The 12,415-nt window shown below is 42.9% G+C and overlaps 1 protein-coding gene across 1 annotated transcript in view; it reads left to right on the top strand.

Annotated features, from left to right (window-relative positions):
• Positions 1-12,415, top strand: part of appl2 (adaptor protein, phosphotyrosine interaction, PH domain and leucine zipper containing 2) — a 42,398-nt gene that overhangs the window by 7,916 nt on the left and 22,067 nt on the right. Inside the window, exons 6-10 of the mRNA XM_084059755.1 lie at positions 434-475; positions 1,267-1,325; positions 3,600-3,746; positions 5,726-5,808; positions 7,141-7,293. Of these exons, the coding sequence (XP_083915881.1) occupies positions 434-475; positions 1,267-1,325; positions 3,600-3,746; positions 5,726-5,808; positions 7,141-7,293 (484 nt within the window). The remainder of the gene's footprint in view (positions 1-433; positions 476-1,266; positions 1,326-3,599; positions 3,747-5,725; positions 5,809-7,140; positions 7,294-12,415) is intronic.

Below are 12,415 nucleotides of genomic sequence, written 5' to 3'. Positions count from 1 at the left end.
AACTAGTTTTCAAATAATTTTAGTGGAGTAAAAGTACAATATTTGCTTCTGGAGTAGAAGTAAAAGTACTGAAAACTGGAAATACTCCAGTAAAGTAAAAAATACCTCAAAATTGTACCACACAGACAGACAGACAGACAGACAGACAGACAGACTTTAGATTTCATGATTATGATAGATACTAGAATATTGAGCAATTATTCAGCAATTCCAAGACGCTGTACTGTACTACTGTATGTCTTTAGACAGCGTTATCATTTGTTAGTGAATTGATTAAGTTACCCGTTACAATCGACCACAGTGTTTTCCAATTCTGTGGAGTCTATTAATCTTTGTCAGTTTATCGATGTATTTTCACCTCTCATGCACAGAGTAGACCATCTGTCTAATTGTGACTTTTGACCTTGTTTGTATGGAATATTGTGTATTTCAGAGATCAGCACCCTGAGGGAGATATTTGGCATCGCCAGTGATGGTAAGTTACATTACATTGCAGTCATTTAGCAGACGCTTTTATCCAAAGCGACTCACAATAAGTGACTTACAATTACGATAAGTGATCTGCAAACTCACTGTAGATCAGCTATTTTCGGTGCACGACACCCACATGCAACTAAGGCCCCCGTTTTGGTGACAGAGATCTCTAGAGAAAACGGCAAAATAAAATACCAGATGTGCCTTCCGTTTAGATGGCAACGTCATTTTCGGGTTGAAAACACAGAAAAAGTGAAGCCCCCTTCCAGAGTGGAAATCTTTGAAAATGCTTCGTCTGGCGTCTCTGTGTAAACAGGCAATACGGGGAAACCACAAAACGTGTGACGTTATGGCTCACATCGGCTCACGTTGTGTATGCTGTTACATTGGTGAGGGGCGAACGGGAAGTGTACGAGGAAAAACAAGGACGCTGTAAACAAACAGCTGTGATAGGGAGTAGAACGGAAGTAGGTTCTACGCATGCGTGACATGTCTATCTGGCAGTGCGTCACACCGCCACCTAGCCCCCTGGCATGCACACTACAGCGTCTTCAATCACTGTTGCGTCTCCGTGTAAACGCAGAATAAAAAGTGAGAACGCAACGGCACTTTGTCGTTTTCTGTTCTGATCGCTACCGTGTAAATGTGGTATAAATCAGCCTTATCTGTCCCATGAACCCTCATATCCACTGCTGTCTGCCCTTCTTCCTCTCTCCCCCCTCTCTTCACTCTCCTTTGGGTTTGTTTCTCCCCACTTCCCTCCCTCTCTCTCCTAATCCTCACCTCTTCCAGAACACGAGGCCGCCATGGTCAAGTACAGCCGGCTGCCCAAGAAGAAGGAGAGCGAGAAGGTAAGGTACTGTTAGTTTTGGCGAAAATATTCTGAACATGGGCAGTTAACCAAAAATATAGTAAATTAGAAACCGGCACGTAGAACCTCTAACCGACTTCATCTTGAAGCAGTAATAATCTTCTTTTTTTTTAAAGAAGAAATGATCTATTACCCCCAAATAAGAAGAAAATAAAATAATAATTTCAACTGCCCCTCGCGGCCTAACGGTAAGGCCGAAGGAAATGGCAGTGGATGCGTTGGATGCAGCTCAAAGTGAATTTTACTCAGGTATCTAGTTTGTTGCCGTCCGACCTTAGCCTGTGTTATTAAAGACAAACGGGCGATAATGGCCAACACTCAATTGAAAATCGGCGAAAGTGGCCGTTTTCAATATGTTTTGGCCATTATCTCTGGAACGGAAGGTCCAATCTGCTCAGTTCAAAGTGTGTTGGATGCGTAACTTTAAGGACATTAAGGACATAATGACACCTTTTCGGGACTTTCGGGCCTAAAAGTATGGTAATTGTTCGGGCAGAGCCTCGGGCCGGCCCAGTAGGGCCCAGTTAGAGGCCGGGCCTTAATTTTCAGGCCCGTTGAGAACTCTTAATATGCAGGGGGAGGGGGGTTGATTCATCTCCTTGCACTCCTTTCGGTGCAGTGACTACTGTATGAAGTGCTTGACTCCACTAAGTGAGTTTGTTCTCATTGATTGGAAGGTGTAAGGCAGTGCAGTGCAGTAATGTGCTGGTAATGCACTGGGAGTGCTTTCTAAAGCACATCAAATAGGAAATGGCTGCAGAGTGCCATGCCCGTATGTACACTCTGTTCTGAAGAGCACCTTTCTGTGTTGTTTGCATCTGCGTATTACATGGTTGCAGGCTTAACCACTTGAACCCCAACACCCCTATTATGGGTGGAACATTCACCAGAAATAGCAGATCTACAAGCTCTCAACGCGTCTGAGAGACTTGTTGTTGAAGGAAACAAGAACTGTCCAGTTGCAACTCAGGTCCGTTTTACTAAGTATAGAGGGTTTAAGAAGTTAAGTGTACATTGTGAGTACACGTTGTGGGAGTGTGTGGTTTGCGTGGGTCTGTATGTGAGTGTTCACCTTGGTATGCAGGGTAGAGCACTATCATTTATAATGATGCTCTCTGCTCTTTGTCTGTCTGCCCTTTCCATTTAGCAGGCTAACCATGTGAAGCGCTGGTTATTAGTTGAGTCATGAAATGATTGCAAAACTGTTCGTGTGTGTGTGTGTGTGTGTGTGTGTGTGTGTGTGTGTGTGTGTGTGTGTGTGTGTGTGTGTGTGTGTGTGTGTGTGTGTGTGTGTGTGTGTGTGTGTGTGTGTGTGTGTGTGTGTCACTCTGTATGCACTGACTCAATACACTGACTGTATTGTCATCAATCAGCTACTATTCATTAACACGTTGTTACATGGACGTGAATGTTTTTTTGTTTTGTGTTTTACCTCAGTTAAGGTGAAGAGATGACTATGAATGAGGCGTCCCTATTTTGGCCACTGTAGTTGAAAAGTAAAAGAATAATAATATATTATTTTTCAAATCGAGAATTTTCAAACAATTGTCCCCCCTCTACTCCAAATTAAATCTACAAGCGTTGTGAGCTTGTAGATCTGCTATTTTCGCCAAATGTTTGTCTAATTTCACCGAATGTTTGCCTTTTATGACATGCCCAGAATTGGTAATGCTACGGTTCACGTGGTTAAAGGCATTGTATGTAATTTATTTGCCCTGTGTTTACATAACACAAATACAATTTCTTTACCCATAATGACGACCTATACCGGCACTGGCAGTCATCAGCCACTGGAGTAGTGTGGTGGTGTTAAATTGCAGACATACACAGCCCTCTCCTTGTATTTTGGTGTTTTTCACTGTTTGTTTTTGTAGATGGGGACATTTTGGGGGCAAACAAAAGTGTGTTTCTGCAGGTAAACACCACCACACTACTCCAGTGACTGATGACTGCTGCGAGCTTGTAGATCTGCTATTTTTGAAAAATTGTGAAAATGTGTGCAAATCTTTGAATATATTGTTTTAAAGCGAACATTTTTAACTCAAATCTTTGTTTCCGGGGGTCCCTGGAACAACATATTTTGAGATGGGGGTCGACGGCCAAATACATATAATTTTGGGGGTCCTTGACATGAAAAAGTTTGAGAAATACTGATATAGAAACATACGTTTTTTTCAGAATACTGTTGGGATTTAGAAGACATTTGTAGAATCGGCTTCAGGTCTTAATGGGTTAACTCTCTTGTGTTGAACAGATGAAGGCAGACATGGTGAAAGAGGTGGCTTACACCAGGAGGAAGCAGCACCAGGCCTCCATGCAGTATTACTGTGCCCTCAACGCCTTACAGTACCGCAAGAGAGTGGCCATGCTGGAGCCCATGCTGGGATACACACAGTCACAGGTACCTACCCTATCTACCTACCTACCTACTAGTGATGTGTCGTTCATGATTGATTCGTTCAAAAGAACTAGTTCATTTGCCATGAACGTGAACGACCTCGTTCACTTTCTGAAACTGTTAAGTTCACTCGTGACGTAAAAAAACGCTCCCGCGATTGTGTTTTACACACATTATAAAACATACATTAACCACTTTAGCCCTATTTTATACATAGGTTACTTGAAAATAGCAGATCTACAAGCTCACAACGCGCCGCATCGCGACACGTTGTGCGCTTGTAGATCGGCTATTTTCAAATATGTTAGTACTTTTACTTTTGGTACTTTAAGTGTATATTTTGATGCCAATACTTTTGTACTTTTACTCAAGTACATTTTGAACACTAGAAAATAGCGCTACTGAACGAGAATGTGAAAGAATCATTTGAACGAATCATTTGCGGTGAACGTGAACGAAATCGTTCGTTCACTGAAATGAACGTTTTTTCCCATCACTACCAACTACCTACCTACTCTACTCTACCTACCTACTCTATCTCCTCTACCTACCTACCTACCTACCTACGGTACCTACCCTACCTAACATGCACCTGACTTAGGGCTGGGCAATTACGCCAAAAATATATCCAAACTGATATTAATAATAATCGAGATGCAGGTCTATTGTTTATCTTTATAATTATTTGTTTAGTTTTCATATATCAATGAATCAACATGAAAACATTCGGATAGATGTGTTTTCATAATCGACCAAATTGATAACCACGTAACTCTGTATTTCACTTTCTTGCACACTGGTGGTTTATGGAAATAGTGAAAATTGCAGATCTACAAGCTCGCAACGTGTTTGCTTTTTTCACAGGGCTTTTTATCGTTCTTTAATTGTACTCGAGGCAAAAGTTTGAAATAATAATAGTTTTTGAAGACCCGACTGTTGTAACAGTCTAGCTGTCTTCAACAGTTTATTGTCACTTCACATGTTTACAGCGGATTGGTTGTGCAAGAATGAGAGTTAAAGTGAGAATAAAAATATCAAAAGAGATATTAAATATACATAGCAAACATGTGTGACATAGTTCTTATGCAAATAAGAAACATCAAATAGCAGCAGATATTAAATATGCATAAGATAAATGGAAATGTCTCTTGCGTTGGCTCCCACCGTTTTTCAAATGCTTCCGTCTAACACAAAATGAGATTAAAAAGAAAGAAGTGGATCACACACACGCACACGCACACGCACACGCACACACACACACACACACACACACACACACACACACACACACACACACACACACACACACACACTTCCATGTCCCCTCTATTCGGGTACATAACTCCTACTGGAAAGCAAATTAGTCGAAGCTTACTGTAGCTAGCTAGCTAGCTGCTTGAAAAATGGTGCCATCTTATAATGAACGTTAGTGAGGACCAATTGTCTGAAGATGTTTTTTAAATAGGTGAAGAGGTCCTTTAGGCCAGTGGTTCTCAAACCTTTTCATGTCAAGGACCCCCAAATTGACACTTATTAGCCCACGGACCCCCATTTGAAAAGATAAGCCAGGGACCCCCATAAGAGAAGATCTTTTACGGCTCTCTAGCAGTGATTCTCAATCATTGTAATTTAAGGAGCCCCCCAAGTTTGACATGCATTAGGGCTACGGACCTACATTTAATGGCATTTCCATCTCTGGGACCCCAATTCATATTGTAAAATCGATGTTAATTTAACTCTGAGAGTGTACAAATGGAACCAAATGGACCCGTTAGGGTCCATTTGGTTCCATTTGTACACTCTCAGAGTTACAGACCGATAAGGGTCCATTTGGTTCCTATAAATCATTTAGCTGGGGACCCCCTGGTATCCCCTCAAGTACCCCTGGGGGTCCCCGGACCCCACTTTGAGAACCAATGCTTTTAGTATGTCAAGCTCAACACAAGGTTTGTTATGGTTTGACTTTTGCCACTTCTCTCCAGGTGAACTTCTTCAAGAAAGGCATGGAGCTGGTCTCAAAGAAGATGGACACCTTTCTCAGCTCTGTATCCACCATGACACAAAAGTAAAGACCACATTTCTCTGTCTCTACCGTATTTGATGCCTGTGATGAACTATAGCATGTGATAGCATTTGGCTCAGATTTCCATCACCAATTGCTGATGTTTTGACCCATATTTTGTCCACAAAAAAGTGCAGCATTTTCAAATCAATTTGAGAAACCTATAGATTTGATTCAAGTTTCTATATGAGAACATTTAATTTGTTAGCAAAAGATAAATAAAATAAGTTCCATAATTGCCGCTACCGATGTTGTTCAACCCATTTAGACCGGGAAGGAATCTGTGTCATTTTAGGTTTTAACCACTTTATCCATTATTTTATACTTTGGCTGTTCAAAAATAGCAGATCTACAAGCTCATAGGCTACGAGCTTGTAGATCTGATATTTTTGAAAAGCAAACATTTGTAACTCAAATCTTTGCTTCTGAGGATCCCGGACTCCCTGGAACAAAACATTTTGAGATGGGGGGTCCGCAGCCAAATAGATATTATTTTGGGTGGTCCTTGACATGAAAAGGTTTTGAGAATCACTGACATAGAAACATACACGTTTTTCAGAAAACTGTTAGGATTTAGAAGACATTTGTAGAATCGGCCTCAGGTCTTAATGGGTTAAAAAGTGAAATAATGACCGATATATCCGTTTGGCCATTATGTTTTTTTATTGCAACGTAAACTTAATTTCCCAAAAGTTGGCTGATATCTGTAGAGTTGCGCTTTGATATAAAGCGTTGGTTCTCAAAGTGGGGTCCGGGGACCCCCAGGGGTCCTTGAGGGAGTTCCAGGGGGTCCCCAGCTAAATGGTAGTTAGGAACCAAAGGGACCCTTATGGGTCTGTAACTCAGAGAGTGTACAAATGGAACCAAATGGACCCTAACGGGTCCATTTGGTTCCATTTGTACACTCTCAGAGTTAAATTAACATTGATTTTACGGTCCATTTGGTTCCATTTGTACACTCTCAGAGTTACATTAACATTGATTTTACGATACAAATTGGGGTCCAAGAGATAGGGGTCCGTAGCCCTAATGCATGTCAAACTGGGGGTCCAAGAAATTAAAATGCTTGAAAATCACTGCTATAGAAAAACTCTAAAACTCTTCTCTTTTGGGGGTCCTTGGCATATCTTTTCATATCTGGGGGTCCGCGGGCTAATAAGTGTCAATTTGGGGGTCCTTGACATCAAAAAGTTTGAGAACTACTGATATAAAGCCCATCTCTCTCTCTCTCTCTCTCTCTCTCTCTCTCTCTCTCTCTCTCTCTCTCTCTCTCTCTCTCTCTCTCTCTCTCTCTCTCTCTCTCTCTCTCTCTCTCCCCCCTGTGTGACTCTGCAGCATCCAGGCCCAGCTGGATGCGGAGGCGGAGGCCATGCGCGCCTCCCAGAGGGAGCTCCTGTCAGTGGAGGATACGGTCTACATGCCAGACAGAGACACGGAGCCTGTCAACCGCGCCCTCATCCAAAAGGCCGGCTACCTCAACATCAGGAAGTGAGACTAATTGCGCTCGTTCGTGCCCCCACTGTCTCAAAACCCCCAGAGGAAAATGTCACATTTAACCGGGTGGCATTTCCAGGTTGGCGGGGGAGGGGGGGGGGGGGGGGGGGGGGGGGTGGTGATATGGGTGAGGGGGTTCGTAAGTTGGCTGTTGTTGATTCCTGCGGTCCATTTATTTGCTATCTCTCGAAAAAGGGAGGGACATTGCAAGAACAGAAATGATTGCACCATCGTTTATCATTTGACGGCATTCGCATCGTGTTGACATTTCAGTGTTTAGTTTAGTTTCGACCCAAAAGACACGATCAGAATGCACAGCAACGGGTGTTGTTGAGCGCTTTCTGAAGTGGCAAACACATTTCAATATATATATATATTATTTTCTGTAAATGTTTTCCTGCCCCAAGCTAGTTTAACCCATTAGGACCTGGAGGAAGGCATCTCTGTTACTTTTTGATTTGAGCTAAAATGCATTGTTTTACACTTTGGCTATTCCAAAATAGCAGATATACAAGCGAGCTTGTAGATCTGCTATTTTTGAAAAATCGTGAAAATGTGTGCAAATCTTTGAATATATATTGTTTAAGGCGAACATTTTAAACTCTATTCTTTGCTTCTGGGGGGTCCCTGGAACAACATATTTTGAGATGGGGGGTCGGCGGCCAAATACATGTCATTTTGGGTGGTCCTTGACATGAAAAAGTTTCAGAACCACTGATATAGAAACATACGTTTTTCAAAAAAACTGTTAGGATTTAGGAGACATTTGTAGAATTGTCTTCAGGTCTTTATGGGTTAGCTCGACTCAAAAGATATGATCGCACGGATGTTGACCACTTTCCGAAGTGGTAAACAAAAATTCAATGTACGGTACATATATATATGTTCTGTTTGTTTAGTTTTTTTCCTGCCCAAGCTGCTCAAAATAAGCCAGAATGCGGGCGACACAATCTTAGTGTCACCAGCCAGACGTGGGTGGGTCAGTCAGGTTATAGTGACAGTAATGTGCCGTCAGCTTATTCTTCCGCTGATATGCGAGGGAGGAAGGCTTCCTCGTTGGCTCCTGGGGGGCTGAGCCGCAGCTCTCGGGTCCACACAGTGTGATTCAGTGAAATGCCAGAGCTGTCAGACTCTTGTCTCTCTCGCTCATACACGGCCGCTGTCGTTGACAAATGCCGCCCGAGACCCAGAGAAAAGGTTTCTGTAGAATGAATGCCATTCTGTTTGAACCACTTATACCTATATACTTATCTATTTTTTAGCTTTTTGCTCCTTTTTCTCACGAATTTAGTCGTAAATGCCAAGTGAGCAGTGTTGCCAGATTCATGGAGAGAAACAAGCAACCAGGTCTAGGAAAACCAGCCCAAAAGAAGCAACTATGGGCCGCATGAGCACTTTAACATATGCATCAGCTATTTGAAAATAGCAGATCTACAAGCTCACAACGCGTCGCGATGCGACGCGTTGTGAGCTTGTAGATCGGCTATTTTCAAATAAAATCTTGCCGGGAAATTATAACAAGCAGATCTGGCAACCCTGCCAGTTTAGGAGCCCCCACCGGGAGGACGTAGGGCCTTTCGTGCTACTCCTCCCGCCCAACACTCCCTGCTGACAGATGCCACACCCCCCGCATCCCGTAGGATTACGTGCAATGACTATTATCACCCTCTCCCCGCCTGGCTTCCCTCCCCCGAACAATTGTGACGCAACAAAGCCGGATGCACCAATGGCGGATTCGAACCCACAACCTCCACAGTGGTGGGAAGGCACCTTATTACCACTGCGCCACCTGGGGGGCGATATACCTACCTACTTATAATGGCATAAACGGACGATCTATAAGTTCACAACGAGCTGGGTCCGTCCCCCTGCGGTGCATCTGTTCTCAACGCCTTGTTATTTCTCAATGTAAGGGTCTGAATCATCATGGTGGGACAAGACGGTAAATAGTAACAGTAACCGACAAAGCCTTACGAGAAGAAGGGGAAGTGTGCTTTTGGTTAGTCATACAGTAATCTCTCAAGAACAGATAATGTTCTGCGTTTGAATCTGTAGGGGGGTTCGTCATATCACGTACGCACTGGCCTACAAGATCAGGAAGCAGGCCGCGCTTTACCCAATCAAATGTAGTGGGTGGGATTTACGTGTCTGCCGATCTTTCCCCACTAGAAACAAACCGAAACTCATTTAACAATAGCGTCCTCGGAGCAGACAAAACCACGGAAAGATATTCACATTTTAACTTGCTCTTTCATCATAGAAACAAGTGGGCTTATAACCAAAACCATCCATGTTCTCTGGGAGAAGTGGTGTTAGTGTTCCGTGTAGAAATATTGTTAGTGGGAATGAAAACATAGTCGCACCACCGGAAGTGAAAGGCTGAAGGCAGAGCAAAACCCTGGTTTCCTTGCGCACGTGTGCTACGTCGACTTCCTCCCAGAGCCAACTGAGATAGTAAAAACAGCAGAGGGCGCTGTTTTTCCTTTTCATTTGGCGATGGGTTCCCAGATTGGTCATACAGTAGAAAATACTGTATGGTGCCTGAGTGAAAATTTGTGAGGCTCTAAAAGCTTTTCCTCATAACCGGATAATATTATAAGATACATGTTTTTTCCCCCTATAGCGGAGCAGCTAAGTGCTACGATCTTTCAATTTATGATAAAAGCGTGAAAATTGGCGTGAGCAGTCTCCATGGGTCACTTGACAAGAATATTGTCTGAGCCATTTGTAATTTCAAGATGGCGGCCATTTTTCAAGATGGCCGACACCTTAGTGGGCAGTTAAGTGATATGATGGTTTATTTGGTGATACAAGCATGAAAATTGGCATGAGCAGTCTCTGTGGGTCACTTGACAATAGGCCACCCACAGCTATTTGAAATTTCAAGATGGCGGCCATTTTTCAAGATGGCAAACACTTTAGTGGAGCAATTAAGTTATATAATGGTTTATTTGGTGATACAAGCATGAACATTGGCATGAGCAGTCTCTCTGGGTCACTTGACAATAGGCCACCCACAGCTACTTCAAATTTCAAGATGGCGGCCATTTTTCAAGATGGCCAACACTTTAGGGGAGCAATTAAGTTATATAATGGTTTATTTGGTGATACAAGCATTACATTTGGCATGAGCAGTCTCTAAGGGTTGCTTGACAAGAAAACACTCCCAGCCACTTGAAATTTCTATTTTCAAGATGGTCACCCCCTGGATCCTCAAAAGACATTTTCTCATAGAAATGTACGTTTTTTTTTTCATTAAGGACGATTATTATTATTATTATTATGCTAAAACAGTTGTGTTGATTTGTTGATCATAGATAGATTAGATAAGAGTGAATATCTGCACTACCAGGGCACACTGGTGATATATCACTGCTGTTAAACCTCAGAGTGGGGTTCAATGTCAGCTAATTGAAAGTTAGTATCCCAAATGCTGTCTAATTTACCCCAAAACAGTTAGATAGCCGCACCTGAATTGACAGGTTGTGCCAGCGCGGGAGAGCCTAGCCAAGGTTAATGGGGTTTTAATTAACCGGATGGTGTACAGATCGCATGGGATTTAAATGGCATTGGATGAACGATCGGACTAAGTGTTGGGTTAAGGCACAAACTTAGTTGTATCCCATACATCAAAGTGCTTGGTAAAAGGTGGTAAAAGGATAAACCCTCTGCCTCTGCCTATGCTGCAGACATGGCAGAAGCCATCATAACAGTTGTGAAAACTAACTGGGACAGATGTTTCATTTGTCAGCAGGTCACCAAGGAAAAACTCATTCAGCCAAGTTTATTCAACAGAGAGCACGATCGTACTGGTCATGATACCATTGCAAGAAATGTTCCATTATTTCATAAGATCAATGCTCTGCCTATCTTACTTAGTCCAACCCGACTAGATGAAGGTGATGGCATAGAAAGCACATTGACAAGAAACAGAGCAACATATCATTCAAGCTGTTCAACAACACAGAGCTGGAAAGGGCCCAAAAGAGAGCATCTACATCTGCTGAAGACACTGAAGATACCAAAGATATCCATGTCAAGAGACTAAGAAGATCTAATGTATGACCGGTCCAGTGATGTCACAACTGTGAACGAGGCCAGGCTTGATCTCTTTGCCAGAAAGCAAAGACGATATGACTTGATCCTGCCAACTCAAGCAGCACTCAAAGAGCATGCCAAACGTGCTTCTTATGAGGCTGGATACGTGTGGGGACAGGCATTGAAGCGACCTCCACAAATGCCGAGCCCATCTGACTGGGGATGGGTGGAACAGGACGAGAAGTGGAAAGTCTTCTGGACTCCACTTCCACCTATTGCAGAGAGTTGTTGGGAGTTGACCAATTGTGGGTGCACCAAGGCATGTACTGGAAGGTGTAAGTGCTTCAGATATGGACCCAGTTTCACATGCCTATGTAATTGCCCCTGCTAGAACCTATATTTGCATGTTTATTTTGCCAGAGTTATTCCCCGTTGTCCTCTGTGTTTTCAAGGGTAGGCCTATGGCTCGGCTTCCCCTCGCCACATCGGCGCATCATGTTTTACTTTGTATCTAGTCTATTACTGTGTAATTTTCAGTTGTTACTTTGTAACATTGCTTCCACTACCTTCCACTGCCATATCTAACAGTGAAGCACATTTTCAGTTTAGTTCCTTAGTATAGTTTGTCATGGTTCCGTGGCTATTGCCATTCAGTGTTAGCCATTGCTCATAATTTTGGAGCACTGTGCTTATCAGCACCACAACTGTGCTTATCAGCACCACAACTGTGTTAATTTATTCATCTTATTTTTTGTTTCCCCACCCCTTAGTATCTATTTGACACATGTAATGGCTGTTAGTTTAAAAAAAAAAAGATATATATTATCCTCCCTTGTGACTGTTACCTTGTCGTGGTAAGGGAGCTTGTGTAAGCCTACCTCAGTGAACACTGAGAGCTATGCCGGTGGGAGGCAACTCCTGACAGGTTTTACCAAACTGGACAGCTTGTGGGCGAGGAGTCAGACAAAACACAGTCAAACAACCTCTCTTGACAGAGCTTTTTGAGGAACCCAATACATTTCTATGAGAAAAGGTATCATTTAAGGATCCACATGGCGCACGGCAGACATCTTGAAAT

The sequence above is a fragment of the Gymnoscopelus microlampas genome (assembly GCF_963454915.1).
Source record: "Gymnoscopelus microlampas genome assembly, chromosome: 6".
NCBI lineage: Eukaryota > Metazoa > Chordata > Actinopteri > Myctophiformes > Myctophidae > Gymnoscopelus > Gymnoscopelus microlampas.
Note: the sequence above shows the minus strand (reverse complement) of the source record. Positions and strands in the feature narration are given on the sequence as shown.